General features: G+C 50.2%; 1 protein-coding gene across 1 annotated transcript; it reads left to right on the forward strand.

The window, feature by feature from the left end:
- Positions 1-25482, forward strand: CPD (carboxypeptidase D). Its single transcript, XM_066333426.1, has 21 exons — positions 1-713; positions 2785-3032; positions 10171-10313; positions 11005-11174; positions 11744-12111; positions 12500-12691; positions 13553-13720; positions 14720-14829; positions 15270-15372; positions 15808-15950; positions 16453-16622; positions 17191-17502; positions 18648-18843; positions 19078-19213; positions 19917-20066; positions 20473-20568; positions 20659-20723; positions 20883-21014; positions 21344-21529; positions 21830-21929; positions 22538-25482. The coding sequence occupies exons 1-21, from the start codon at positions 25-27 to the stop codon at positions 22762-22764; spliced, it is 4104 nt and encodes a 1367-aa protein (XP_066189523.1). The 5' UTR covers positions 1-24; the 3' UTR covers positions 22765-25482.
- Positions 25483-25551: the final 69 nt, after the last annotated feature.

Here is a 25551-nt window from a genome sequence, read left to right on the forward strand (position 1 = left end):
CCGGAGCGGGGCGTGCGCGGGGCCATGGCGAGCGAGGCGCGGGGGCTTCGGGTGATGCCGCGGCTGCTGCCGCTCCTCTGTGTGCTGCTGCTGCCGCTGCCTTCGCTGCAGAACCCGGCCCGCGCCCCCCACATCAAGAAAGCGGAGGCGGCGGCGGCGGCGCCCGGCGAGGCGCTGCGGTACCTGCACTCGGCCGAGCTGGGCGAGGCGCTGCGGGCGCTGGCGGCCGCGGCTCCCCCGGGCCTGGTGCGGCTCTTCAGCATCGGGCAGTCGGTGGAGAAGCGGCCGCTGTGGGTGCTGCGCCTCACGGCCGGGCTGGGCCCCGAGCGCCCCGACGAGCCGCCCGGCGGCGCGGCCCTGCCCGGGCGGCCGCAGGTGAAGCTGGTGGGGAACATGCACGGAGACGAGCCGCTGGCGCGGCCGCTGCTGCTGCGCCTGGCCTGGGAGCTGCTGCTGGGCTGGGCCGGCGGCGACGAGCGCATCGTCCGCCTGCTCAACACCACCGACCTGTACCTGCTGCCCAGCCTCAACCCCGACGGCTTCGAGCGCGCCCAGGAAGGCGACTGCGGCGGCGGCCGCGCCGAGGGCGGGCGGGAGAACAGCCGCGGCCGCGACCTCAACCGCAGCTTCCCCGACCAGTTCGGGGACGCCGAGCCCAACCTGGAGCCCGTGCCCGAGGTGCAGGCGCTCATCGACTGGATGCGCCGCAACAGGTGAGTGCTGCCCGGTCCCTTCTGTCCGCCGCGCCGCTCCGGGCAGTGGGAAACACTCGGATGGACTCTCCGAGGATGTCAGCCAGCTTCCAGCCCTTCCCGGTGCTTCCCAGCCAGGCCTAGGGGGAAGGAGAATTTCCACACCTGTTTGTCCCCAGCCTGCCTCCCTGCGTCGGTCCTTCATCGCTGCCGGGACCATCCTGCGCTGGGGAGAGCATTTGGTGGCCCCAGTTTTTGTACAGCTGCCAGGGAGCTACACCAGCCCCGCGGGGCACAGCCTGTGCCCTGTACGCACCCAGATGTTCTGGCCTCCGTGGCCATCTGCATGTCTCCCATCTCCCCCAGTTTGTGGCTGGAAACTTCTCACCTGCTCCGCTGCGAGCTTGTCAGTGGGTCTTGCTCTTAGGGCCAATAATGCTTACTCCACAAGCTGTGCGGTACTGGAAATATTTGGTGTCTGGTTCAGTGTCTGTGGTTAAGTGTCTGTGTACGACCACGTTAAGAAAGTTGTGTTGGACAGGGCTTGTTCCCCTCATCTTTGTGTTCCATGGAAAATTCCCTGGATTTATCAAGAATTCTCTGTGCAGCAGCATTTCCAAAGCCAGGCCCTGTTTCTACAGCCACCTTCCTCTGGTGTTGAGTTGAAGCACGTGGGGCTGAGCCTGGAGCATCCATGCTGACCCATTTGGCTCTCCTCATCCTAAGAGGAAGCTGCTGTGTCTGGAGTGGGGCAGCCCAGGAGGGGAGATGGTGCCTTTAAAGCCCAGCTCTGGTGTGGGGGTCTGGGGCAACCCCAGAAAGAGCAGTGGCTAATCTGGGCACGGATTCTTCATTTGCCACGTGTTCCTCAGAGAACTCAGTGAGGTCCAGACTACAAAGGTCAATGCAACCAAGCGTGGGAAACTGCAGAGAAAGCAGCAATGCTGTGGCCTTCTTCCCAAAATAGGGACAGAAGGAGATAGAGAGGGGGTGACAGTGTACTCTGGGGCTGTTGGATGACTCCAACCAACACACAAAACGTTCAGCATCATACAATGTTTGCTTATGTTTAGGAAACAAGATTTGAATGAACAAATGATCTTTATTAAAACTTGGTGGATGGCAGTGCCCATGGGGTTCATGCTGCAGAGGAATTTCAAGAACTTCACCAGTAACCTGCTTGTCCTAAGAATCATTTAGGTCAGTTCTGGTGCAGCACTTTGCACTAAAATCCCTCCAGAGTTGGTTCAGCTCAAAATTAGTTACTAGGGAAACTCATGTGCATTCTTTATATATTTTTGAAAGCACCTTAAGCTTTTTTTATTTTTTCTCTTAGTATGTGAGGTGGGGTTTGCTATCAGCTAGGGTGAAACAGGAAGAATGTGGTGTTTTGTGTGTCCCTCTGCCTGGCAGCACCAGTTAATACTGGTGTAATTGTTAGACTAACATAACTGCTGATAGAAAAATGAATGGGTAAACAGAACTGTTTGATTAAAAAGGGAGATAGAGGGTGTAATGCAATTTGTGTGCACTATTTTAAGCAAGGTAGAGGTATTGGTCACATTGCCTCTGCTTGGAAACCAAATCTCATTGAGCAAATGCACAGGAGGGTTCTTTTTCCCCTCAGTGCTGTGTTTGGTAGGAAGAGAACAGAAAGATTACCTTTGGGATTCATTAAAATGCTTGTGCTGCCTGTGATCAAACTGAAAGGGCATATGGGGCATGCCCTGCTATATTTTCTGACCTGGGATTTTAACAGCTGTTTCTCACATTGAGATTTTATTTGTGAGTTAATTCTGTTGCACATACCAGCTGTACTCAGAGCTTGACAAGAGTTATGTACATTGCTTTGTCTGTCACTGCGTTTGAGGTCTTGGTCTTAGGCTGCAGAAAAAAACCCTGTTCCATTCCCAGAACTGATTCCACTTCCAGTAGGTGCATTTTGCCTCATTAATCCCAAACAGAGTTTGGGAGCTCTGGAGAGTGTGGTTTGGGTGGGAAAGCAGCAGAATAACTGGTTGGGTGGCTGTAGCCAACTTCCTGTTGAAACATTTCCAGGCTGACTTTTTCTCCCTTTCCTTCCCAACGCCAGGTTCCTGCTCTCTGGCAATCTCCACGGTGGCTCTGTGGTGGCAAGCTACCCCTACGATGACTCTCCCACACACAGGCCCACAGGAGTCTACAGTAAATCAGCTGATGATGAAGTCTTCAAATATTTGGCAAAAGCTTACGCTTCACATCACCCCATCATGAGGACTGGCAAACCCAACTGCCCTGGAGAGGAGGGAGAGACCTTCCCAGATGGCATCACAAATGGTGCCCAGTGGTATGATGTGGAAGGTAAGCTGTGCTCACCTGAGAGCTCACATCCAGGCCAGTAGTGATTATCACAGAGGAAAGGACTGGGGGTTAAGTGATATTTTTAGCTTTGAATGTGTTTTGACAGCTTAAAATGAATAGAGGTGGCATCATGAGAACACCAGCTGACAAGTAACAGCTTGGGAGGTGTTTGTAGGGAAGAGATCACAGCAAATTGAAGAGTTCTTCCTGACCCTCTTAGGTGGTGCAGAGTTGTCCTGCACGTGGGAGGCTTCATTTGCCAAATGAGCTCTTGTACGTCTCCTGACAGTTGCTAAATTTTGAGACAGGAAAGAGGAAATGATTGTTAAAGGTATTAAATCAATGCCAATGTTCTGTGAGGTCTTTTAACCTCTGAACTTGTAATTGTGTGATTATAGAATAGCCTGCTGTAGAACTATGTAAAATTTAGATACGTGTTCTGAGCTAACCAAGGAGTTCTTGCTGAAAGTGGGGTTTGCAGCTTTTCCATGGACTGCTGTATTCATTGAGCTGTGTGGAGGTGACAGCCTGCATGACCTGTTCTTATACACCAGTGTGGGAGATCAAGGTGGCATCTGAATTTTGCCCTGCAGGAGCCTCTTGGAGAGCTCTTGATCCCTCCATTAGGCAGCTGCTCATGGAAGTGAGCTGAATAGGAGCAAATTACCTCCTGGTGGCACCACCCTGGTGTGCAGGTGGAGGTTACTAGCCAGGCTCAGCCATGCAGCTGGTTGCTCTGTGTGTGTTGGTCTGGTTGTAAATTTAAATAACAATTTATATGAGGAGGAGCTCTCCTGGAAACTCTCAGAGAGCTCCCAAGTTTGCCTCGTTGCTGTGGGTCTTGGTGGATGTTGTGCAGCCACGGCCTCGCCAGGCAGGGCAGGAACTTCTGTGGTGAGAACACAACAAAAAAGTTGCAGAAATGATCTCAAGAAGTTATGTTGGTTTGCTGCTCTGCTTTTTTCCCCCTTCTGCTGTGGCTGAGGGATGATGGCTTAAGTGCTGAGCAAGCAGTGACCGCCAGTGTTGTTTATCCTGCAGAGCTTACAGCTTAATGATTTCTGGTAAGGCAGTGTCTGTCTGGCACATGGGCTTTGCAGCAGAGTCCTGTGTTAATCCTGCATCCAGCTTGCTTGGGAAGGCTGGAGAGGAATCCATTATAGGGTCTGAACACATCATCTGTGAGCTGGAAGAGGAAGGCTTGATTTTTAGCAGTGGCTGAATCATCCCTCAGGATTTCACTGGGCAAATAAGATGTCGTGTTCAAACAAGATGTGGTTTGATCTCTTTCTCTACCAGCTGTCTCCTTCCCCAGGTAAGAGCCCTTCTGAGCACACCAGCCCTGGTGTTTGCTGGCTCAAGGTTCATTCTGCTGCTGTGAGAAGTCCAGCAGGAGGAAAGTTTGTGTAATGTGGTGACTTGGCTTGTGAGGGAACAGGATATCCTGGATGATCTGTGCTGCCTTGTGGTGGCTGTTGTTACCGGCAAACAGCTCAGTTGGGAAGTTCCTTAACTGCAGCTCTGAGGTCTTCTGTCCTTGTCATGGAGTGGGGTGGGTGTGCTCTGAAGGAGGAGTTATTCCAGAGCTTTGAGCCTGTGTTTCCCTGACTCCAAAGTGCAGCATTTTTCACTAAGGGGATGAGTTTTTCATCCTCCTGCTGGGCTGTGAGGCAGCTGGTTGGTGGCTGTGGCACCAGAGTGTGAGCCTTGCAGGCTGCCTTTGCTCTGAAAGCAGGACAAGGAAATGGCATCATTTTCCTTTCACAGGAAGTAAAAGGTGTGAACTGCAGACCAGATTTCTCTGTGCTGCCATCACTGTGGTTTACATCTGTGTAATAGCCTTCAGCACCCACTCTCTGCAGAAATAAACCCTTTCTGTGTGGCAAGCCACAGTTTCGGGCTCAGTGCTGATGGCTGTAGGCGACTCATGGGCAGAGATTGCAGGGAGGATGCACTGACATGGACTCTGAGAGGGGAATATTGCTGAGGGTGACAGCAGCACTTCCCCAGAGCCAAGGAATTCATATAACATGTAACCCAGGGAGAGCATGGGTGAACTGACCAGTACCATGCATGTAATTCGATGTTGTGTCAATTCACCCCTTTGGGATTGTAGGTTTTAGTGGTTATTTTTAGTAGTGAAGGAAGAGCAGGCAGAGTCAGTTGTAAGTGGTGTGACAGCAGCAGCAAAACCATCAGAGAGGCTGTTTTGAGTCATCTGAGTTGCTCAGCTCTGTGCCAAGAACTGCTGAGGCTCATGCTTGGATCAGGAGGCCTTTCCCAGGGACTGCAGAGTTGAAATGTGTGGTGAAATGAGGCTGGGGAAATCCCAGTCCCTGAGCTGAGCTCTAGAGGTAGATCACCAGAGCTCATGGTTCTGTGAGCGCTGTGGGGAACGTGCTCAAGGCCTCCAGATCAGGCTGTGCCAGGAGAGACTCCTGCGGCCTCCAGGTGAACTAAAGCCAGGAAAAACAAAGAAATGAGAACATAGTGTTTCAACAGGTGGAAATTTTCCTGCCACATTTTATCATGTGAAATCAAACATGGTGGAGAGCAAACTGCCACGGGATTCATTGTCCCGGAGTTAGCAGTTTAATTTTCTGCTGGTGCCAGACTCCATTAAATCCCATTTGAGTTTGCAAACAGCCTGTTACATGTGTCAGATCGAGGTGGCAACTACAAACCATGAGAGTAATTGCTAAGGTCAAGTGTGCACAGAGGAAGATGGATCTCTGCCAGACAGCTGAATTTGGCTCCTGCATTCCAGCTGCTGTAGATAAGCACATTGGTGGCTGAGATGCTTTTTAGAGGCTGTCTCTGGTGTGCATGCTCTTTCTTTTTAACCTTTGAGGGTTTTAACTATCAAGTGGCTGGTACAGATCAAGGGAATACATTCAGAGTTGGGCTGGGGTATGGAGAGCAGTTGAGAAACCACTCATGTTTTCTGCGGGCAGGATGTGCTTTGCTTTTGTGTTCTTAAGAGATGCAGATCAGAAACTAAATTCAGCATGAGCATATTTTGTGGGCGGCCTTGGAAGGTTTGTTTTTGTGTGCAGTCCCTTCCTAAAAGATATTTTCTTGCTAGTTTGACTCTCTGATGTCCAAGTGTTTGAGATATTTCTGGTGTCTACTGAGAGGCACTTCTCAGGTAAGAAGTGGATTTTGGTTACCTGTGTGCTTAGTGTGAATTTTTGGTTGTGGTTACCAGTCACACTGAGCTTCCAATCAGCTTTTAGTGGCATCCAGCTCAGTGCAGTTAAAATAAGTGCTGAGAACAGTGGCATCACTGTGGTGGCCTCTGTTTCCTGGGCATGGCAGAAGGCACTTGCACAGAGTGAGCTCTTGTAGAAGCTCTCAGCCATGTCTTTCTGGGGATATGCACAGTTTGCTGCACTTCTGTGCTTGTATTTTCATAGAAGTCTTGCTGCAGTTCTTATTCTTCTTGAGAGAAGTATTGGCTTGGTGGTTTGAATGTTTCAAGGCCTCTTTTCACGTCTGGCGTGAACTGCTGGGCAGTGCTGTGCCCAAGAGGTGGAGCTCTTGGGAGGACTCTGCCCTTCTCTTTGAGAAAAGGCTGCTGGGCTCGGCTGCTCTGGGTCATGCAGCTGATGCAGTTGGAGGCCCAAACCTCACCTCCTCTGAGTTTTAATGATTGCAGGCTAATGGACCAGAACATTCCTCTGTCTGCTTGGTGCTGCTGCTGGTGCTCACTCAGTCTCATGCTATGAGATAATCGGTTCTGAGCAGAGTCAGCAACTTGTGCCACATATTGAATTGTCTCCAGCTTGCTTGGTGCCATCTGCTCTCTCTGCAGAGCAGACAGGACTGTTTTTCTGCTTTAACTTAGCTGCAGTTTCCTTATCTGCTGATGTCTGTTCCAGTGAGAGCTGGAATTAGTTTTCTGCATAGTGCAGTTTGAAAATAGAGTCCTTCTTGGCTGGCCTGGCAGGCTTCTCCTGGCACGTGGAGTATTTATGGTATCTGGATCCTCAGGCTTGACTCTAGAGAGCTGCATTCTCCTGGTTTGAGCTTGGCAGGGAGCAGAGGCCCCCCTGTCAGTGTTGGTGCTGCAGGAGGCCTGGGATCCCTGCCTGAAGCACAGTCCTGATGCTCAGGGTGTGGGGCAGAGCAGGAGAGAGGTTTGTTCTGAGCGTTTCTGTGGCCTGCTGCCAGCCAGGGGCTGACTTGCTGTGACACTGAGCTGCTCACTGATTAAAGAGGAATGGTGCTTCATAGAGAGGCTGAAACTTTTCACGGTGTGAGCTAAAAGACTCCCCATGATTAAAATGCTGAAGTAAATCCAACAGGTTATCCCAGATATTACCCAAACAGAGTAGAAGCACTGTAGTCTGGCAGTTTTCTACCTTGGGTGTGTATTTTCTGCTCTGCTCCATGAATGTAGTGCCCTGCTAATGGCAGGCTGAGGGCTCCGCATAGTCAGGGGAGGCTGTGCAGATGGTATGTGGGAAAATACGTAATTCCACATGCTGCAAAAATAACTGTCCTGCTCTGCAACAGAGCCATGTGAAGGCCAAATATGTGCAGTGGATACAATCCAAATTTTCAAGAATGCAGTGGACTACTTTCTCCAAGAGACAGTTTTACCAGAATAGATGTAGCAAGCTCTAATTTAGTCCGTTGCTGCTCTATTATGGGTGAGCATCTGTCCTAAATTTGCTTGAATGGCAGATGAAGCACTAAATATGTTTCATAATGGCTCTGGTTTACATTTTGGATGTTTTCAAATGCATTAACATCCTGCTAGGAGCAGATGGTTATGGGCTGGCAGACCGTTTTGCTCGGCGTGGTGTTTACTGGCAAGAGAGCAGCCTGCTGTGCATGGCAGTTCTGAGCCTGGTAACAGGAGCTGAATGAAGCTGAGGGTGGATCAGACTCACAGCCCTTGTTTCTCTAACCCCTTGAACTGAGTTGGAGAGTTAGAAAGTCCTCCAGCACGTTGTGGCCCTCTGTGCTGGACAGAAGAGTCTCTTTCCTGTTTTGATGTCAGCCCGTGCACGAGCTGCAGTGCTCTCCTCCTGACTGCAAGTGACATTTGATTTAATTGCAATGGAAGCTCCATGTTCCCTTAGCAGCACATTCCCAGGAGAACTGAGAGGAACTGGGACGTCTGTTGTTGTACCATCCCACACATCTTCCCAGGGGCCTGTTCTAAATCTAACTTTATGCTCTCAGACCATCCCTGCTCTACCCAGCTGCAGTGGGGCTGTTGAATTCAGAGCAGTGAACCCTGACCTTTTGGGCCACCGCCTCTGGTAGAAGCCTCCTCTGCTTGCTCAAGTGCTGCTGTTTTCCCCCTGTTCCTGACCAGGCATTAACACAGCCCTTGCCAATGCCAGGCAGTGCATTTTTATCAGGATATTGATCCATTCTGGCTGGTTAATTGGCTGTGAGGGTCCCTCCCTTCAAGGGGCTTGTGAATGATTGGGAAACTGCTCAAAGTAAATGAGGTCTATTGGCACAGCACTAATGCAGCACTTCAGTGGGCCAAGCAAAGGATGGGTGCACAAAATCTGTGTTTTTGACAGACCTTTCTGCTGGTGCTCTGCAGACTGGTGCCACAATATCTGCCACAGCTCTCTGCTTTCCTTCTCCTGGACTTGACATCTGCCTCCCGTAGAGAAAATGCCTTGCTGTTCTCTGAAAGTCAGCTAAATTCCCTCAGCTCATCCAGAAGAGACTCTGGGCCCCTGTGTCCAGGTGACCCTGGTGGGAGTCATTCTGGTGGTGTGGAAGTCTCTGGGCTCTGGTTGCAGGTGCTGCTGTACAGGTGGGGATGGAGCTGTTTAGGAAGTGGTGGCCAAGGCTGTGACACACCAGTCTGCCAGTGTTATGATTAAATAAGTTGGTGTAAGCCAGAAGACTTTGTCAGCATGCAAAAAACAGAGTGGTGTGTCTTCTTTACTGACACAACTGCCTGATTGGGTGGTGGGAGCAATCCCATGTGGTCATCTGGCTACTGTCATGTGGTGGGGTTTAGCAGGGTGATTCTGAAGCTTGTTTCACAGATGCGTGGTGGTTTTGGAATGTCCTTTTTACTCTTGAAAGCTCCCAGAAATCTTTACATGGGTGAACATTTGCAGTCTTCAGCAGCATGCTCAAGTCTGGGCTCCAAATCACAAGTGTTGATACCTGCAGCCCTCAAGTCCTGCTGGTACAATTCAGTCCTGTTTGAGGAACAGCTTTGCTTGCTGAGGGTTTGATGTAAACTTCAGCAAATGGGGTCAGGACAAGGTGACCTTTTTGATTCATAGCAGTGCCTGTGGTTTCTCTGAAGGGCAAGAACAGCAAGATGAGCTTAATGCTGGGAAACAGCTCTGTGCTCTCCTGTTTCCGGGTTCTCACCAAGGTTTGGCTGGTTTAGCACTAAGCTAACTGTCTGCAGCATCCTTACATTAATTTGAAACTGCTGCCTTACAGAGGAAGGGTAGGAAGAGGCTAGTGACTTGGCCAAAACCAAGTTTCTCAGACAGGTGGACCTTTCTCAGATGCAGATGTTTGGGTAAGGAAAGAGCAGCTGAGGAAGTAGAGAAGGGGAAGCATTGTTCTCATCCTGTCTAGAGTTTTGCTAAGAGGAGAGAACAGTTGTCCTTGAAACGGATTCCAGTGTGCAGATTTGAGCTGCCAGCTCCCAAGATGATAGTCTGGTGTTCTTTTCTGTCAAAGGCCTCAAACTCATTTTGAGTGAAGTAACCTCTCTTGCAGGCAGACCTCTCAAATCTTGAGGTAGCTTAGAATGCTCAGGGAAGGACTTGGCAGCTGGAATGTTCAGAGTCTGGTGTGCCTGCCTTGGCACACTGGGTTTGTCATGTCTGGAGATGTAAAATGAACCTGTATGAATCCCCAAGAGCTGTGCTGATGAGTTCAGCTGATGGAGCAGTGAGACAAGAGGACTGTCACTTTGAGCTGGCTGTGGCTGATTTGAATGGCCCAGTGTTCCACTTACAGCATAGGCTGTCACGATAATGTGACCTGACTTTTCTCCTTGGGCTGCTCACTGTGGAGCTGGGACAGCATCCTGAGGAGATGCTGTGTGGGGCTGAAGGACAAGGAGAAATAACATCCTTTGGCTGGGATGTGTGTGCATTGCTCTTGGGACATCTCTGCCTCCTTTTTTCAGGTGGGATGCAGGATTACAACTACGTGTGGGCCAACTGCTTTGAGATCACATTGGAGCTGTCCTGCTGCAAATACCCACCGACTTCTGAGCTTCCAAAGGAGTGGGAGAACAACCGGGAATCTCTCCTGGCTTTCATTGAGAAGGTAGTGAGGGCTGGGCTGGGTGTGGGGGTGGCAGCTTTGAAACCTGTGCCTCCATGGTGGGCTGGGAGCACCGTGTTCAGGTGCCCTTGTGACTTTGTTTGCTGCGTGAGGTGACGCAGATGCTGCAGCTGATGTTTGGAAGTCGGTGGCTACAAAGCTGCTGTGTTTCTCTGTGGTTCTGCCACAGCTCCCACGTGCAGTGCAGTGTTAGAGGGACTGATTGCTGCAGCTCTCCCTAAGTCATGCAGTTCATGGCTGGTCTCAGTCCCATGAATCTCCAGTGATATTCACAAGCATCAACACTGCTGAGACCCTGGCTTGCAGAGCCCTGTGCCAGGCTGTCTCCAAATGCTGGTATGAGTTGAGTTGGTGGCAGTTTAGGCTGGGATCAGAGGCAGCTGAACTTGGCCTGTAACCCTGCTATGCTCATATTGCAGTTTGCCCATGTTGATGAAATAGAGTGTTTGTTAGGGAGGGTCAATTCTGAGATCCTGCTGCCTTCCCAGTCCATGCTGGGATTCCTGTTCTTGCTGTCTGGCTGAGCACTGAGTCCTGAGCCCTTGGATGCCTTTGTCTGACAGCTGCCCTGCTCTGCTGCTTTTGGGGAAGGGTGAGGGCTTATTGCTGCCTTAGGGCACAGTTCCCCTGATGTTGCCCGCCTTCATCCAGGCCCTTGCTTTGTTTTCCTCAGGTCCACATTGGTGTGAAGGGCTTTGTGAGGGATGCAGTCACAGGAGCTGGCCTGGACAACGCCACCATTGCTGTTGCCGGTATCGCTCATAACATCACAGCAGGGAAATTCGGTGATTACCACCGGCTGCTGGTGCCTGGGACCTACAACGTGACTGCTTTTGTGACGGGGTAATGTCTCTGTGCCAGCCTGTGCCCACACTGCCGACTGCTCCTGTTCCTTCTCTTGATTTCCCCCCCTCAAAACACCTTGTGTATTTAAGGGGCTTGGCTGGAAGCTGCAGCAGTAAATGGCTCCAGCCCAGAGCTGCAGCTGTGTTTACTCCTGCAGCAGGATGCTGTTGAGTGCACAGTATTTCTGTCAGCTTCTGTTTGACTGCTTGTATCAAATTGCATCTTACTTTTGTGCAAAGGGAGGAAGTAGAGTAGGGTCACCCCAGGAGGAGTTTGTGTTGTCCTAAGCCTGGGTGTGAATGTGTAACTTGCCCTATGGCTAGTTCTGTGATATGCCTGGGACTTCTTCCCTGCTGAGCCTGTGAACTCTAGCAAGGACAGCAGTAGAGCTGGGTTTGGTAGCAGTGGGATGAATCCCATCAGCTTGGTCTCTGGGAATCTCTCAGTCATTAACGTCCCAGTGCATTGGGCTGGGGGGAGTAGGCTGGATTGATGGAGGGTCTGCAGGGAGTTTTGGCTTCTGCTCTGCAGAGCCTTCTTGCTGAAGGCAGTTGTTTTTTCCACAGTTACACACCCGTGACCAAAGAGAACATCGAGGTGAAGGAGGGAGATGCAACAGAAGTGAACTTCTCCTTGCAGCCAACTGTGATGCCACCAGCTCCTAATGTCACACAGCTCACGGCAGCGCCTGTCCCTGTCACTGCCATCACCCCCACCCCCGTGCAGGCTGAGGCCCCAAATCCAACCTCTGCCCATCAACCCATCCAGCCCGTGGACTTCCGCCACCACCACTTCTCGGACATGGAGATCTTCCTGCGGCGCTACGCCAACGAGTATCCCAACATCACCCGCCTCTACTCCGTGGGCAAGTCCGTGGAGCTGCGCGAGCTCTACGTCATGGAGATCTCCGACAACCCCGGTGTCCACGAGCCAGGTGATATGGGAGATCATTCTGAGCAGGGCACTAATGCATGTGGCAGGCCTTTTACACTGGGAGAGGCAGAGCAAAAAGGAGTGTAGAGCTGGCACCTCTCAAGAGAGACTGAGCTGCGCCTTGTAGTATCCTTTATAGAAAGTGCAGTGGGTGGCACTGTGTTAGAGCATTGCTGGGACATCTGTGCTGGTCATGGAGCTCTAGGGAAGAAGGACCAAGAGGCTTCCTTGAGACATTGTTCTTGTTGGGGTTTTGGGTGCAGAAGTGTGAGTTTTAGGTAAATGCCCTTCAGCAAAGCCTGAAAGAGGAATCCTCAGGGTGGTGAGGTGTCTCCAGGCTGTAACATAGTGGTTATAATTGTTTCTGTGGTGTAACCATGTGTCTGCAGGCGAGCCAGAGTTCAAGTACATCGGTAACATGCACGGGAATGAAGTTGTGGGGCGAGAGCTTCTCCTGAACCTCATCGAGTACCTCTGCAAGAACTTTGGCACAGATCCTGAAGTGACTGACTTGGTCCAGAGTACACGGATCCACATCATGCCATCCATGAACCCTGATGGCTATGAGAGGTCCCAGGAAGGTATTGCTGTCTGTGCCAAAATCTGTGGGATTCCTTGCTCTTAGAACAAGCCTTTGGGTTCATGGAATCCCTGGGAAATCTGGAAGCCTTGCTGGAACAGGAGTGCTCTCCACACAGAGAGGCTGTGAAGGGACTTGGTGTATGCTGTGGAATGAGTGGGTGGACCCTGATTGATGGATGCTGGAAGCTGTTGGGGAGAGCTCTTATATTTCAGCAGTGCTATGAGCTGCCCCCATTTGGGTCCCCTGATGGTTTGTGGCTAATCCAGGGCTTTTATTAAAAAAAGGCAGTTATTTCTTTGACACAGCTCTTGCTTGCTGTGCCTTGGTCCATTCTCTTAGTAAATGTGGAGTGGGAGCCAGGCTGTCTGCAGAGCACTTGTCCAAGGATAACATAGACTTTTATCATGAGGTTGAAACTGGCAAAAACATCATTCAAGGAAGTCTTAGAACTACGTGGCTCTTGCAGATTGGCAGAGCAGAGACTGTCCAGAATCACCTTCTGGAAGCAGAGCTCTGCTTGGGTTTAACAAAGAACTTGTCTGGCTGGTTTGAGAAGGTGAGCTCTGAGGTTTCTGTGGTCGTGACATCCGGCTGCAGAGATTGTTCATGGTTCAGTGCCTTCCTGCTTGTCTGACTGCCCTGAGAGCCTGAGCAAACACCCACTGAAAGGGCCCCCAGGCACTGCTGCACAGAGCAGTGCTCCACTTGCTGAGGAGGGCCTGGATGCCCTTTTCTGGGTGCAAGGGGCCAGCACTGCTGTGCTCTCTGCTCTCTTCACCAACTGCTACTTGTAAACTCTGTAATAAGAGGTTGAAACCTTTTCACAGGGCATGAGCTTGAACGTGTGTTTTATTTTCAGGAGACAAAGGAGGTACCGTTGGCAGAAACAACAGCAACAACTACGACCTGAACAGGAACTTTCCAGATCAGTTTGTCCACGTGACAGACCCTCCACAGCCAGAAACTCGTGCTGTCATGGCCTGGCTTCAGTCTTACCCCTTTGTGCTCTCAGCAAACCTGCACGGAGGTACCACATCCAAACCAAGCTCCTTCCTCTGTGCTGGGCTTTGTGGGATGGGAGTTAGCAGGGATGTCTCCACAGTGTTCTAGGTGTGCACTGGGGAGGTCTGGTCCCGCAAGATGGAGCTGAAACTGGAAACAGAGGGTGAAAACCGTGTGTCCCCAAATGTGTTTGTAGGGAGTTGAGGCAGCTGCTCGGGAGATCCCAGCCACTTCTCTGAAGGGAGCATCTGAGAGATGGGGATGGACTCTCTTGCCAGCAATTGCTCAGCAGATGGTCTGGGAATGGGATGCAGAGCTGTGGCTGTTAAAGGTTTCATAGCATTTATAGAGTGAATGCAGTCCTGAGGGTTCCCTGCCTTGAATCGCATGGCGGAACTATGAAATTTGCAGTAATTTAATTATCCTTTTGGAGTGTTCTAAATTAAATCTCTGTGTATTATAGCTTACTCCCTAGACAGTTTGTCTGCTGGCTTGTAGCTGTGGTAACTCGCAGGTGGATGCTTTCTTGCCAGCACGTTTGGTTTGTAGTGCAGAAGTGTCATGTGTGGGTGTGAGTGGGCTGGCAGGTCTCCAGCTGCAGTGGTGTCTGGGGTTTCATGGTGTTATTAGTACAACTTCCTTGGGGAAACTTTCAGCTATAAACTCCAGAAAGCTGAAAAACTGCATCATTTGGGTGGAAAGCACCATGCACGTTCTAGGAAATTCTTCCCCTTGCTTCCACTTCTCTGTGAAAGCAATTATTATGTGGTTGTGTTCAGCCCTCCTTCATGTAAGAGCCATAGCTTTGATGTTGTTGTGGCTTTGGTTCTCCTTCCCAGCTAGGTGTGGTGATATCTCTTCCTGTGCTTCTGTCTCTTCTATCCACTGGGCCTGATGCTTTGTTTAATGCCAAGTCTTGAGAAATAGAAGGCTTGGCACTTGCTGGAGAAAAAATTTCCATTGTTATGCTGAGGGATCACTGGGAAAGCACACAAGTCTGAGCCAAAGCTTGCTTTGCCTGCAGGTTCCCTGGTGGTTAATTACCCCTTTGATGACGATGAACAAGGAATAGCCATATACAGTAAATCCCCAGATGATGCTGTGTTCCAGAAGCTGGCACTTGCCTACTCCAAGGTAAAGCTCTAACAGGAAAATGGGCACATCCTGCTAGGGTGACTCCTGGGAAACTCCTCTTCAGCTTCCAGGGAACCTCCTGAGCAGCTGGGTGCAGGCACTGTGAGTGAGCCCCTGGTGTTGCAGGCACAGCAGGAGGGTCCTACAGGAGGCTCCCATTCCATGCTCTGTCTGCTGGCAGCGAGGGAGGGAGGGTCCTACAGCAGGCTCCCATTCCATCCTCTGTCCAGGCACTTTTAAGGGTGGTGAAAAATGCTGCTCATGGGCTGGGAGGAGAGCAAGGATATCTATGCTGAGGTTGGGTGTGGATGCAGTCAGTGCTGCAGTGATAGACACACGTCTGTGTTTGGTAACCCTGAATGTGTGACTAAGGGTACAACAGGAGTGCCCGTGGCTGTGGAGTGCAGGCTCATCTTCACATGTTGCATCTTGTTTTATAGGAAAATGCAAAGATGTACCAGGGAAGCCCTTGTAAGGATATGTACCCCACTGAGTACTTCCCACATGGCATCACTAATGGGGCTCACTGGTACAATGTTCCAGGTAAGGCATACCTTAAATCTCCTGCACTGTTTGTCTTCATGTTAATGCATGTGCAGCTTAAATAATTCAGTCTGATCAGTCAGGAATTCTGCACTGGTCAGCTCAGATTAATGGGACTCAGGTTTCCTTTATAACCTCTTAAATAATGTACCCAGATAAAGCTATTCCTGGGGGAAGGAATTTATAGTGTAGTTTCTCTGGCTATTAGCAAAACAGTTTCATAAAATTTTACAGCACTTTATTAGCATGAAAGGTATTTATAAGGAGGAGGGTTATTTGTCTGCTCTTTTGGCATCCCTTTGAAGCTTGAATTCTGCCCTGTGTAAAAGCCTTTTCTTTTCAGGTTTCAACTTCATCTTTCTTTACTATCTGATTTTTTTTTTTTTTTGAGCTGTGGTACTTCAGAAGTAAAAACTCCTTACATTTTTGTTGTAGGTGGGATGCAAGACTGGAATTACTTACATACAAACTGCTTTGAAGTGACCATTGAGTTGGGCTGTGTGAAATACCCAAAAGCAGAGGAGCTGCCAAAGTACTGGGCACAGAACCGACGCTCACTGCTGCAGTTCATGAAACAGGTGAGGTGCTTTCACCTCAGGCAAGGTCAGTTCCCTCTGGGGTTTGCTTTAGACAAGCCAGAATGGACAGGGTGATCTGGCCAACTTCCTGGCCATGCTGGGCACCTCCTCTGTGGAAATCTCCCCCATCAGAACCTGTCTCAACTTTTCAACCAAAAATCTGTATGGAAATAGCATCCAGAGGATGCAGGTGGGGGTTTTTATGTACCACTACCTTGGATTTCTTGAGGCTGGAATGTCCCTTATGTTCTGTTCCTATCTGAGTGGGGCTGGTGCTGCTCACCTGGAGTGTGCAAACAAAGGTGTGGAGCAGAGAGTGCTGTGCTGACACCCTGAGCTAAACAATTGCTCATTGTACTCATCAGGTGATCTTTGTCCACACCAGCTGCTGGCCACTCCAACCTGAACCCTTTTGGAACATCTTGCTCCTCTGGGAATGCTGAAAATGCGAGGGGTGGGAGGTAGAGCGAGGGCTGGCACTCAGCAGAGCTCCTCTGTGCAGGTTCACCAGGGTGTCTGGGGCTTTGTGCTGGATGCTGTGGACAACAGGGGCATCCTCAACGCCACCATCAGCGTGGCTGACATCAACCACCCGGTGACCACCTACAAGGATGGGGACTTCTGGCGCCTCCTGGTCCCAGGGATGTACAGGATCACAGCGTCTGCCCGAGGGTGAGCAAGCCCCAGCACGAGGAGAAAACAGCCGCAGGACTGACTTTCCATTTAGGAATATTCCATCACCTCTGCCTGCCTACAGCACACGTAGGCATGGGTGTTTCTCCTGCTCTCTGGCCTGTGCAGAGATAGCAGTGTGAGACTACTGTGGTGTCAGACTGCTCACCGGCACTGGTGTACAATCCCAGTTTTCCTTGTTAGGAGTGGATAACTTGGTGTCTTTAGGGAAAATTCTTTTCCTGGCAGCTGCCCACAGAAGTGACTTGATTTATGCTGTCAATATTCTGTGTTAAAGCAGCCTGACTTATTGTCTTGCCAGTCTGCCATGTGACCCTGCAACACCTGAGCCAAAAGCAGCTCAATGCCATGTTCAGCCCTGAGCTGTTCCCTGTCCTGCCAAACCCACATCCCTTTGAGCTGTTCTTGCTCATCATTTCTATCCCTCTCACTGTTGGTAGGGGAGCAGTAGCAGTCCCATGGGGGTGTGAAGTCAGGAACAGGGCTGGATTGTTGTCCAAGGTTTCAAATGCTTGATGTTTTCTTATACCTTCTTTTCCCTGGGCAGGTATGATCCACTCACTAAGCTGGTGGAAGTTGACAGCAAAGGTGGGGTGCAGGTCAACTTCACTCTTTCACGGACAGACAGCAAAGTGGAAGAGGGGAAGGTGCTAGTCTTGAACACCCCAGACACCAGCAACCCCAACGAGAAGGAGTTTGAGACCCTGATCAAAGATCTCTCTGCCGAGAATGGTCTGGAGCGGCTCCTGCTCACCTCCTCCAGGGATGTGGCTCCGTACAGATACCGGCCCTACAAGGACCTCTCCGAGTTCCTGCGAGGCCTCTACCTCAACTACCCACACATCACAAATCTCACCAGGTGAAAAGAAAGCAGCAGCCTGGGCTAGGGATGTTGTGAAGTTGTTAGTCATGTACACTGTGCAGAGATGGGGAGCTCATCCATCCCTTCCCTGTGCTCTCTGAGATGGAGAGAGCCCCATGTGTAAGGACATGGTAGCAGAGCAATGTCTGCAGGGGCTCATAGGTGCATCCATGTGCTTTTTCCTGACTTAGTTCCCCAGGGATGCTTGGGACTGGCAATATTCCCAGCACTGATATCCCAGACTTCTGTAAATCTCTCTGCTCCTTACTATTTTGTCTGTTCTTTAAATCCTTTCTGACATCCACTCTGATGAAGAGTCCCCAGCAAAAATGACCATATTTGACTTACAAATTTCAGATGGCCTTTTTTTCGTTGTCTGCCTCCAGATTTTATTTCAGTAGTGCTAGACACTTTTGTGTGAGCTTGCTCTGGGCCAAGGTCTGTGCCCTCCTGCAGAAGACCAGCTGCTGCCATTCTCTGCTTTCCTTTGTGATCTGTAGCTCTTACCCTCTGTCAGCTTTAGAAAGCACAAATCCCTTTGTCCCAGGGCCTCATTTGCTTGTTGTAACCAGGCACAATGTGCTCATATGCTGTCCCTGCTGGTGCCAAGGCTGCTTTGCTGATCTGTAGCCTCTATTGTCCCTGCAGTTGCATCAGCCCTGAGCCTGTTCCCTGCTTTCCCTGCACTCACTTTGCCAACTTAACGGCATGGCTGTAGCAACAGTTCCTGCATTACTGGAAACAGGCCTCTTTTGTCCTGCTTTATAAGTGGTGTCCAGATGTATCCTGCTCTGAAGGGAAAAAAGAAACAAAACAAAAGCTGCCACTGGCAGCACAGAGGATCCAGCAACTCCACTTTTATCATGATCTCATAGGCTTTATGGAGACATTGGATATTCTGTGCATCCGAACCTGGGTACACCCTTACCCAGACACTGGTGTTCAAACTGATGTTCAGAGTGAACTCTGTTCAGTGCTACTGCAAAACTACCTCCCTGATCTGGTTGTGTTTCTCTTGCCTCTGCAGCCTCCCGCTGGAGGCTGGCAGCAATTTGTTTCCACAGTGGGATTTCTCCATGAGGTCAGGCTGGAGTTGCAGCTCTCTTACTGTGCTGACGCTCCCATTTCCCATCTCTTGGCAGTTTGGGTCAGAGTGTGGAGTTCCGCCAGATCTGGTCCCTTGAAATCTCCAACAAGCCCAATGAGTCTGAGCCTGAGGAGCCCAAGATCCGCTTTGTTGCTGGGATTCATGGAAATGCTCCTGTTGGGACAGAGCTGCTGCTGACACTGGCAGAATTTCTTTGCATGAACTACAAGAAGAATGCTGCTGTTACAAAGGTGAGAGGCAAATCCCAAGACCTCTTTGGAGCCTTCCAGCTGTAGCCTGAGCTGACAGTGTTCCCTGTGGGAGACTCCTTCTGCCAAAACTGACTTGAGTCTTGGGGTGATTCCATGTGTAATGGGGTTGTGTGTGATCCACAGGAAAAGAACCTCAGACTGCAGCTCCTAGGTTAAGATCCAGGGAGATGAACCCTACTAATTGCACTTTGTGCTGTGTCTCCTTTTGCTCAGCTGATTGACCGGACACGGATTGTGATTGTGCCTTCCCTGAACCCAGATGGACGCGAGATCGCGCAGGAGAGAGGCTGCACCTCCAAGACAGGCCAGACCAACGCTCATGGCAGAGATCTGGACACAGATTTCACAAGTAAAACAGCTGCCCCATGGTTGGGTGGAGTTACTGGGTTACAGGGTCTGCCTGTAAAGAAGGCAGTGCTCCAGGCAGCACAGCTGCTGGGAAGCTTCCAGAGTTCGGATCCTCTTTACAGACAGCAATTAGAAGTCTCTTATGTGTAAGAGACAAAGCAGAGTTATTTAGGAATAGGAGAGGTCAGATAATACCTGATTATTTTTTACTCTTAATGGATTTCTTTCATTTCTGAAAAAATGCCCTCTGTTCATGCTCCCCAGAAAGAGTCTCCTTTTTTCATGCTCTTCTGGTTTCCATGTAACTGTATCCAGAGCACTGTATCAGCCCACCCTTCCTGAGGAGAAAATGTTCTCTGCTCAAGTTTGGCTGGGATCATCCTAACTCCTTCCTTAAGAAAATGTCAATTCTGTGACATTGTTGTGAGCAAACACACGTGAAATACCTTCTGCAACACAAAAGGAAATAGCTTGGGGAAACTGTGATGCTGTACAATTTGTTTAGTTTTGCAGATGAATCCTCCCCGTGGGTATTATGGACTGGGGGCTTTACTTGATCAGTCAGGTGCATCTGCTGAGATCTAACAGAGGCCTTTTCATACCTTCAGCAGACCTAATTTCAGACATAAAGTATGTACTTCTGGCCTCTCAGAAAGCAGAAGAAACCGTTCTTAGTTCCCTTATCTATTTGTTCTAATTTACAGGCAATTACACCCGGTACTCAGCAGCAGGAGAGCCTGAGACCAAAGCCATCATGGAGAACTTGATACTGAAGCAGGATTTCAGCCTCTCTGTTGCTCTGGATGGAGGATCTCTGCTTGTCACTTACCCCTATGACAAGCCAACACAGTCAGGTGTGCCCACCTGCCTGGTTCCCCTCAGGCTGTCTCTGCAGAGGTTCATATGACCACATGCTGTAAAGGCTTTTTGTGCTTGTGGTGTTCTGTAGCCTCCTTTGTGTTCAGCCTTTTTGTGTGGAGTTGACAGTCTGTAAGTAAATCTATAAAACCTCACAGGGTTCAGCTAGGGATCAGAACATTTACAATTTCTATGCCTGCAGCAGTATTTCAACCTTTCCTCTGCCAGAACCAGTATAAAGTCTGCTTTTGATTCTGCCCCTTACTGTTAGAGGAAATACGAATGCTCCTGAAACAATATGTGTCTCTGTTTAGTACAGGATTGTGGGGTTAAAATGGAAATCTGCCCCATTCTGCAGGGAACAGGAGTTTCATGCTCAAAGTCTCCCTTTTCCTGTTGCAGTGGAGAACAAAGAAACCCTAAAGCATTTGGCATCTCTGTATGCAAACAACCACCCAGTGATGCATTTGGGCCAGCCAGGCTGTCCAAATAAGTCAGGTATGTTTGGTTGAATCCTTTAACCCCCTGTCAGCTTGTGACAGACTGCTGGGCCAGCTCTGGCTGACAGCTGTGGTTTTGCTCTCACAGATGAGAATATTCCTGGTGGAGTGATGCGTGGCTCAGAATGGCACAGTCACCTGGGAAGTATGAAGGTACTGCTGCATGGCACAGGGCTTTTCATCCCTGCTAAACAAGCAACAAAAAGCATATTTGTCCTGGTGTCTGGGCAAAGCTTCCCCCTCCTCCAGCTGCATTTTGCAAAGCTTTTTTAAATACATCTTTCCTGGTAACTGTGGTTTTGTTTTTTGCAGGATTTCAGCCTGACATTTGGTCTTTGTCCTGAGATCACTGTTTATACCGGCTGCTGCTACTTCCCCAGTGCTGGACAGCTTCCTGGCCTGTGGGCAGACCACAGGAAATCTCTCCTTAGCATGCTTGTGGAGGTGAGCTACTGTCTGTGGGAGGAAATTCTGGCAGGGAGTGAAGTGGTGGGGAGGGGGAGAGGAAGAGAACAGCATGGAGAGTCTTTGTGGCTTTGTAATTACAGATGTTCATGATTTAGGCTGTATGAGGAATGGATTGAGCACAGGCAGCAAGTGACCAGGGTACTTGTTGACACAAGACTTAAACATCTGTGTTGTGTTGTCTTGCACTGTTATTTATTGTGAGGGTCAGGGGTGGAGAGTGGGCTGCATTTTAGAGGGAAAATAAGTCTCATTTTAGTTACAAAAGCTTGGATCTGAACATCAGTGTTTGAAATGCTTCGTTTCAGGTCCATAAGGGAGTGCATGGCATTGTCCAAGACAAGAGTGGCAGGGCAATTTCTAAAGCTACCATTGTTCTTAATGAAGGCTTGAGGGTCTACACTAGAGAAGGTGGCCATTTCCATGTGCTCCTGGCTCCAGGTTTTCACAGCATTGATGCAATAGCCAACGGGTACCAGCAGAAACATGTCAAGGTATGTGAATGTCCATGTTGGAGATGTTCCTCCGTTCCCTGTCACATAAAATCTTCCTTGTTTGGGCTCTGCCTGGTTGTGCCTGTGTTTAGCTGCTGATTAGGTGCCATCAGGAGCTGTTTTCTGCCTTGACAGAATGGATAGAGAACAAATTTCTGGCACAGCAGGCTGGTTTTGGGAGTACCTTTTCTTTCCATGGCACTTTTCTTTGACCAGGGCAGGACCAGGCAGATGACAAGTGTCTCTCTTGTCTGGATCCCCAAGCTCTGAGATGATCTAACCTCTCATGTCTTTCTGCAGGTTTTTGTACGTGATGATGCACCCAGCTCTGTGTTCATAGTATTTGACACAGAAAACAGGATTTTTGGACTGCCAAGAGAGCTGGTTATAACTGTGGCAGGTATAGTGATATTTTTTATCAAAGCTTTTGTTTTCTGTACCAGTTCATGCTGGCACAGACCCTGCACTGAAATGGGAAAGCAGCCTGCAGGCTTAAGCCATCTCCTGCTTTCCCTTCTGAGCAAGCTCTTGTCCTTGCAAACTCATCCAACAGCCCTTGGCTCTGCTTGGGAGGAGGGAGGGAGGAAGTGTAGAGTGTTTTGCAGGGATTTGGAGGGTCCAGAATGTGCTTTGACATGCCTGGAATGGGGAGAGCTTGTGTGCATAGATCTTGCTTCTTCAAGGCTTTTTTAGGTGTTGTGACATCAGGTAAGCAGGAGGAGATTATTTTCTCAAAGTGGCAGCTGCTGGGGCGGGGTGTGTGGGAGCTTAGACCCAGAGGTCTGTAGTGGAGCTTGGTGATAGTCTCCTAGATTTCAAACACAGAAAATGGAGTGTCCTGTTCTGAGAGGAGCTCTCCTGTCCCCCTTGGCCTAGGAGGAAGGAGCAGGGTCACAATGAAGTGAGGAAAGTGGTTGTGACTGCAGGAGGGAGGAGAGATGCTGGCAAGCCCAGGAGCCTCTGGTGTGGGCCAACCTGGCATTAACTTTGGTGTCCTCTCTCTGATAGGTGCCAGCATGTCTGCCCTGGTGCTCACTGCCTGTATCATCTGGTGTGTGTGCTCCATCAAATCCAACAGACACAAGGATGGCTTCCACCGCCTCCGGCAGCACCACGACGACTACGAGGACGAAATCCGCATGATGTCCACTGGCTCCAAGAAATCCCTCCTGAGCCACGAATTCCAGGATGAAACAGACACTGAAGAAGAAACACTGTACTCCAGCAAACACTGACACCTCCAGGGCAGGAAAGGAGGTTTCCCATGGACCAGACCTGGTGGTGGGGGGCGATCCCTGTGGGTCAGTTTTGAAATGTTAGCTTCAGGATGTGTCCTCCTGAGGTGTGGGTGGCTCCCAGCTTCCCTCTGTCTGCTCTGTTCCTGTGTACAGGCACCTGCTGGGTGTTGGAGGCTGTTTCTGAGATAGGGACATGGTTTGTTACATTTTTGGGTCAAGATCTGGAGGTTTATATGATGTGGTTTGAAAGGCAGCTTTAACAAGGTGGTCAGCAGAGCTCTTGGCATTTCCCCAGCATCTCAGCACAGGGAGCAGATGGTGGGGAAGTGCCCCAAGACCTGCATGGGGTCATGATCACAACACTCCAAAAAAGGTTTCTCTACCTGTTTTGATTTCATATTTTCCACTACATGCTTGGGGGAAGCCAGATCCTTCACATGACTCCACATTCTGCAGAGCAGCCCTCAAAAAAAGCAAAAAAAAGTCTTTGATTCTCAGCTGTTCCCTTGGAGCTTTTCCTGCTGTGACCTGCAGTGGTTGTGGAGCATCTCTAATGTGTCACTACTTTCAGGGAGTGAGTTGGCCTCTTGAAGGCTGAGGGTGATGACATCTGATGTGAGCTGGAGAAAGCTTCAGTGAACTCTGACAGAGCTCCACTGCCTGCCAGCTCTGCCATGCTGCTGTTCCTCACTTCTGGGGAGCAAAGAAACTTTGTCCCCATCACCCTGGTTGTGTTTTCCTTGTGTCATAGGCTTGGCTTTGGGGTCTCATGTTCACGTTCCAATAGCTCAGTGCCAGAAAGAGCAGCTGGAAGGTTGTTCTAAGCAAATGGATTCACTGATCTGTAGAAATCCTGATCAATTTTGCTCAAATCCACCACTATTTGGAAAAACAGTGAAATCTGACCACTGCTTTATATTTGAGCATTACTGAAGCAGCAGGGGAGAGGTCATGGGAGTATCCATGGCCCAACTTCGATGCTAAATTCTGAAGAAAACCTGCACCATTTGCCACTGTCCACCTAGTACCATTGAATCACTGAGCTGTGGTGATGGCAGGCAGCAAATTTCCTGCTGTCTTGGCTCTGCTCTGCTCCTGCAGCATCCCTGGAATGTGGAGCAGGAGCTCCACCTGTGTGTGTGGCTGCAGCTGTGGTGCAGGGAGTCAGGAAGGGCTGAACTGTGCTGAGGGAGAAGGGAAAAGCAGCAAAATTCTGTTGTGTAGCACTTGGCAGGAGGTTGGAAAGAGGAGCTGCAGCACACATCCCCAAGATGTGGGATTTGTGGGGAATAGAAGGGATGTCCAGAAGGAAAGAGTGGTTGAAACGTTTGATTTCCAAAGCCTTTATGTATCTCTGATGTTCCTGGGCTTTCTGCAGAAGCAGAAGGCTGGAGTTAGAACAGGCACTTATTTTCTTGCTGCTCATTTTCTTTTTTAATTCTTGTCCCACTGACCTGATTTCTGGGGTGCAGGAGCCTTAGGCCTCGAGCTTGCCCTGAGGGCTCTGTCCTCCAGAGGCCTGGGGATGTCCACTGGTGAAAACCTGCAGGTGGTGTCTGTGGGTGGAGGGGTTGAACCCAAAAATCGGATGGGGTCTGCTCTGCAGGGCTCTGACCTGGTTTGTGGGGGAACAGCCCCACTGAAGTCTCGGGCAATGTCACCTGGGGCAGAAGCTGTTCCTCACCCCTACCTGTGGAAATGCCCTTCCAGAACAACGTGGCTGCAGCTGTGCTGCCAAGGCCATCATCTCATCTGGTTCTGTGCAGGGACAGAGAGAACCCTCAGGCACCAGTGCACATCTTCCCTGTTCTGCGGGGAATTCTGTTGCAGGAAACACAAGGTGTGGCTGGGCACAGGGAGATGAGGCTGAGCATTCCCCCTGCTCCTGTCCCACATCTGCTGTGAAAAAACTGCTCTGGTTGCCTTGTGCAGGAGCCATGAACATCTCTGTGCCCGTTACCAGTTCATTGTGCTGAGTAAGGAATGGGGTTTGATCCCTTTTTGTCCTTTTTCCAGTGTAATGGGCTGCAGGACACCAGCACACACAGTAGCATTAATCCTGCCTCATCTCTGAACTGTTCCTCCTTTAACAAGAGACACACAGTAGGTTTTATTTAAAGTCGAGTTTGCAAATGGCTCTTAGAGCTGTATTTGGGTTTTGTTTGCTCTGGCAGCAGGTAATGGACAGAGCTGGCCCCGCTTTGTCCCTGTAGCAATAAGTCCTGTTAGGAACTGGCCCTTTCCCTCAGAGTGCATTTCGGAATTAGCTGTGGGAGTAGGCGTGTATATTTAAGGTGAGTGGATTTGAGATGTTTTGCAAACGTGTGAGACTTTCCTACAGAGCAGGACCAAGGAGGTGCCCGGCTCTGGCTCCAGATGCGTGCCTGGAGCCCGGCGAGCGCTGGGGCTGTTCCTGGGCGCTTTGGGAAGGCAGGAGCGGCTCCCCGCGCCCCCGCTCCGTCCGTGTGTCCGTCCAGCCGTGCCCCGGGCCGAGAGGAGCCGGTCCCCGCGGGCGCCGTCCCTGTCGCTGTCGCTCCGTGCACTTGTGCCTTCAAATAAATGTACATTTTCAAAGGGACTTGAATCGCCGATTCCTGGCAGCGGGAGGGGAGGGGGCGGCGCGGGGCTGGGCCTGGCTCTGCCCTCAGCCGCCGCCGCCTGTTTTTTACCTGTATACCGAGATCAATAATCTGTATAAAACTATTTTGATGTCCACGTGCGTTCTCTCGTTCTTTTTACAACGGGGAGCGGGAGGAGGATGGGGATAGGGGTCAGGGCTGGAGG

This window comes from Sylvia atricapilla, chromosome 20 (assembly GCF_009819655.1).
Source record: "Sylvia atricapilla isolate bSylAtr1 chromosome 20, bSylAtr1.pri, whole genome shotgun sequence".
In the NCBI taxonomy this organism is placed as follows: Eukaryota; Metazoa; Chordata; class Aves; order Passeriformes; family Sylviidae; genus Sylvia; species Sylvia atricapilla.

Excerpts from the sequence above, each read along its gene's own strand:
- CPD (XM_066333426.1), top strand. The coding sequence starts at position 25 with ATGGCGAGCGAGGCGCGGGGGCTTCGGGTGATGCCGCGGCTGCTGCCG. Across the intron at positions 15,951-16,452 it reads TGCTGCAGTTCATGAAACAG|GTTCACCAGGGTGTCTGGGG; the intron begins GTGAGGTGCTTT and ends TCCTCTGTGCAG. Across the intron at positions 21,930-22,537 it reads GCTGGTTATAACTGTGGCAG|GTGCCAGCATGTCTGCCCTG; the intron begins GTATAGTGATAT and ends TCTCTCTGATAG.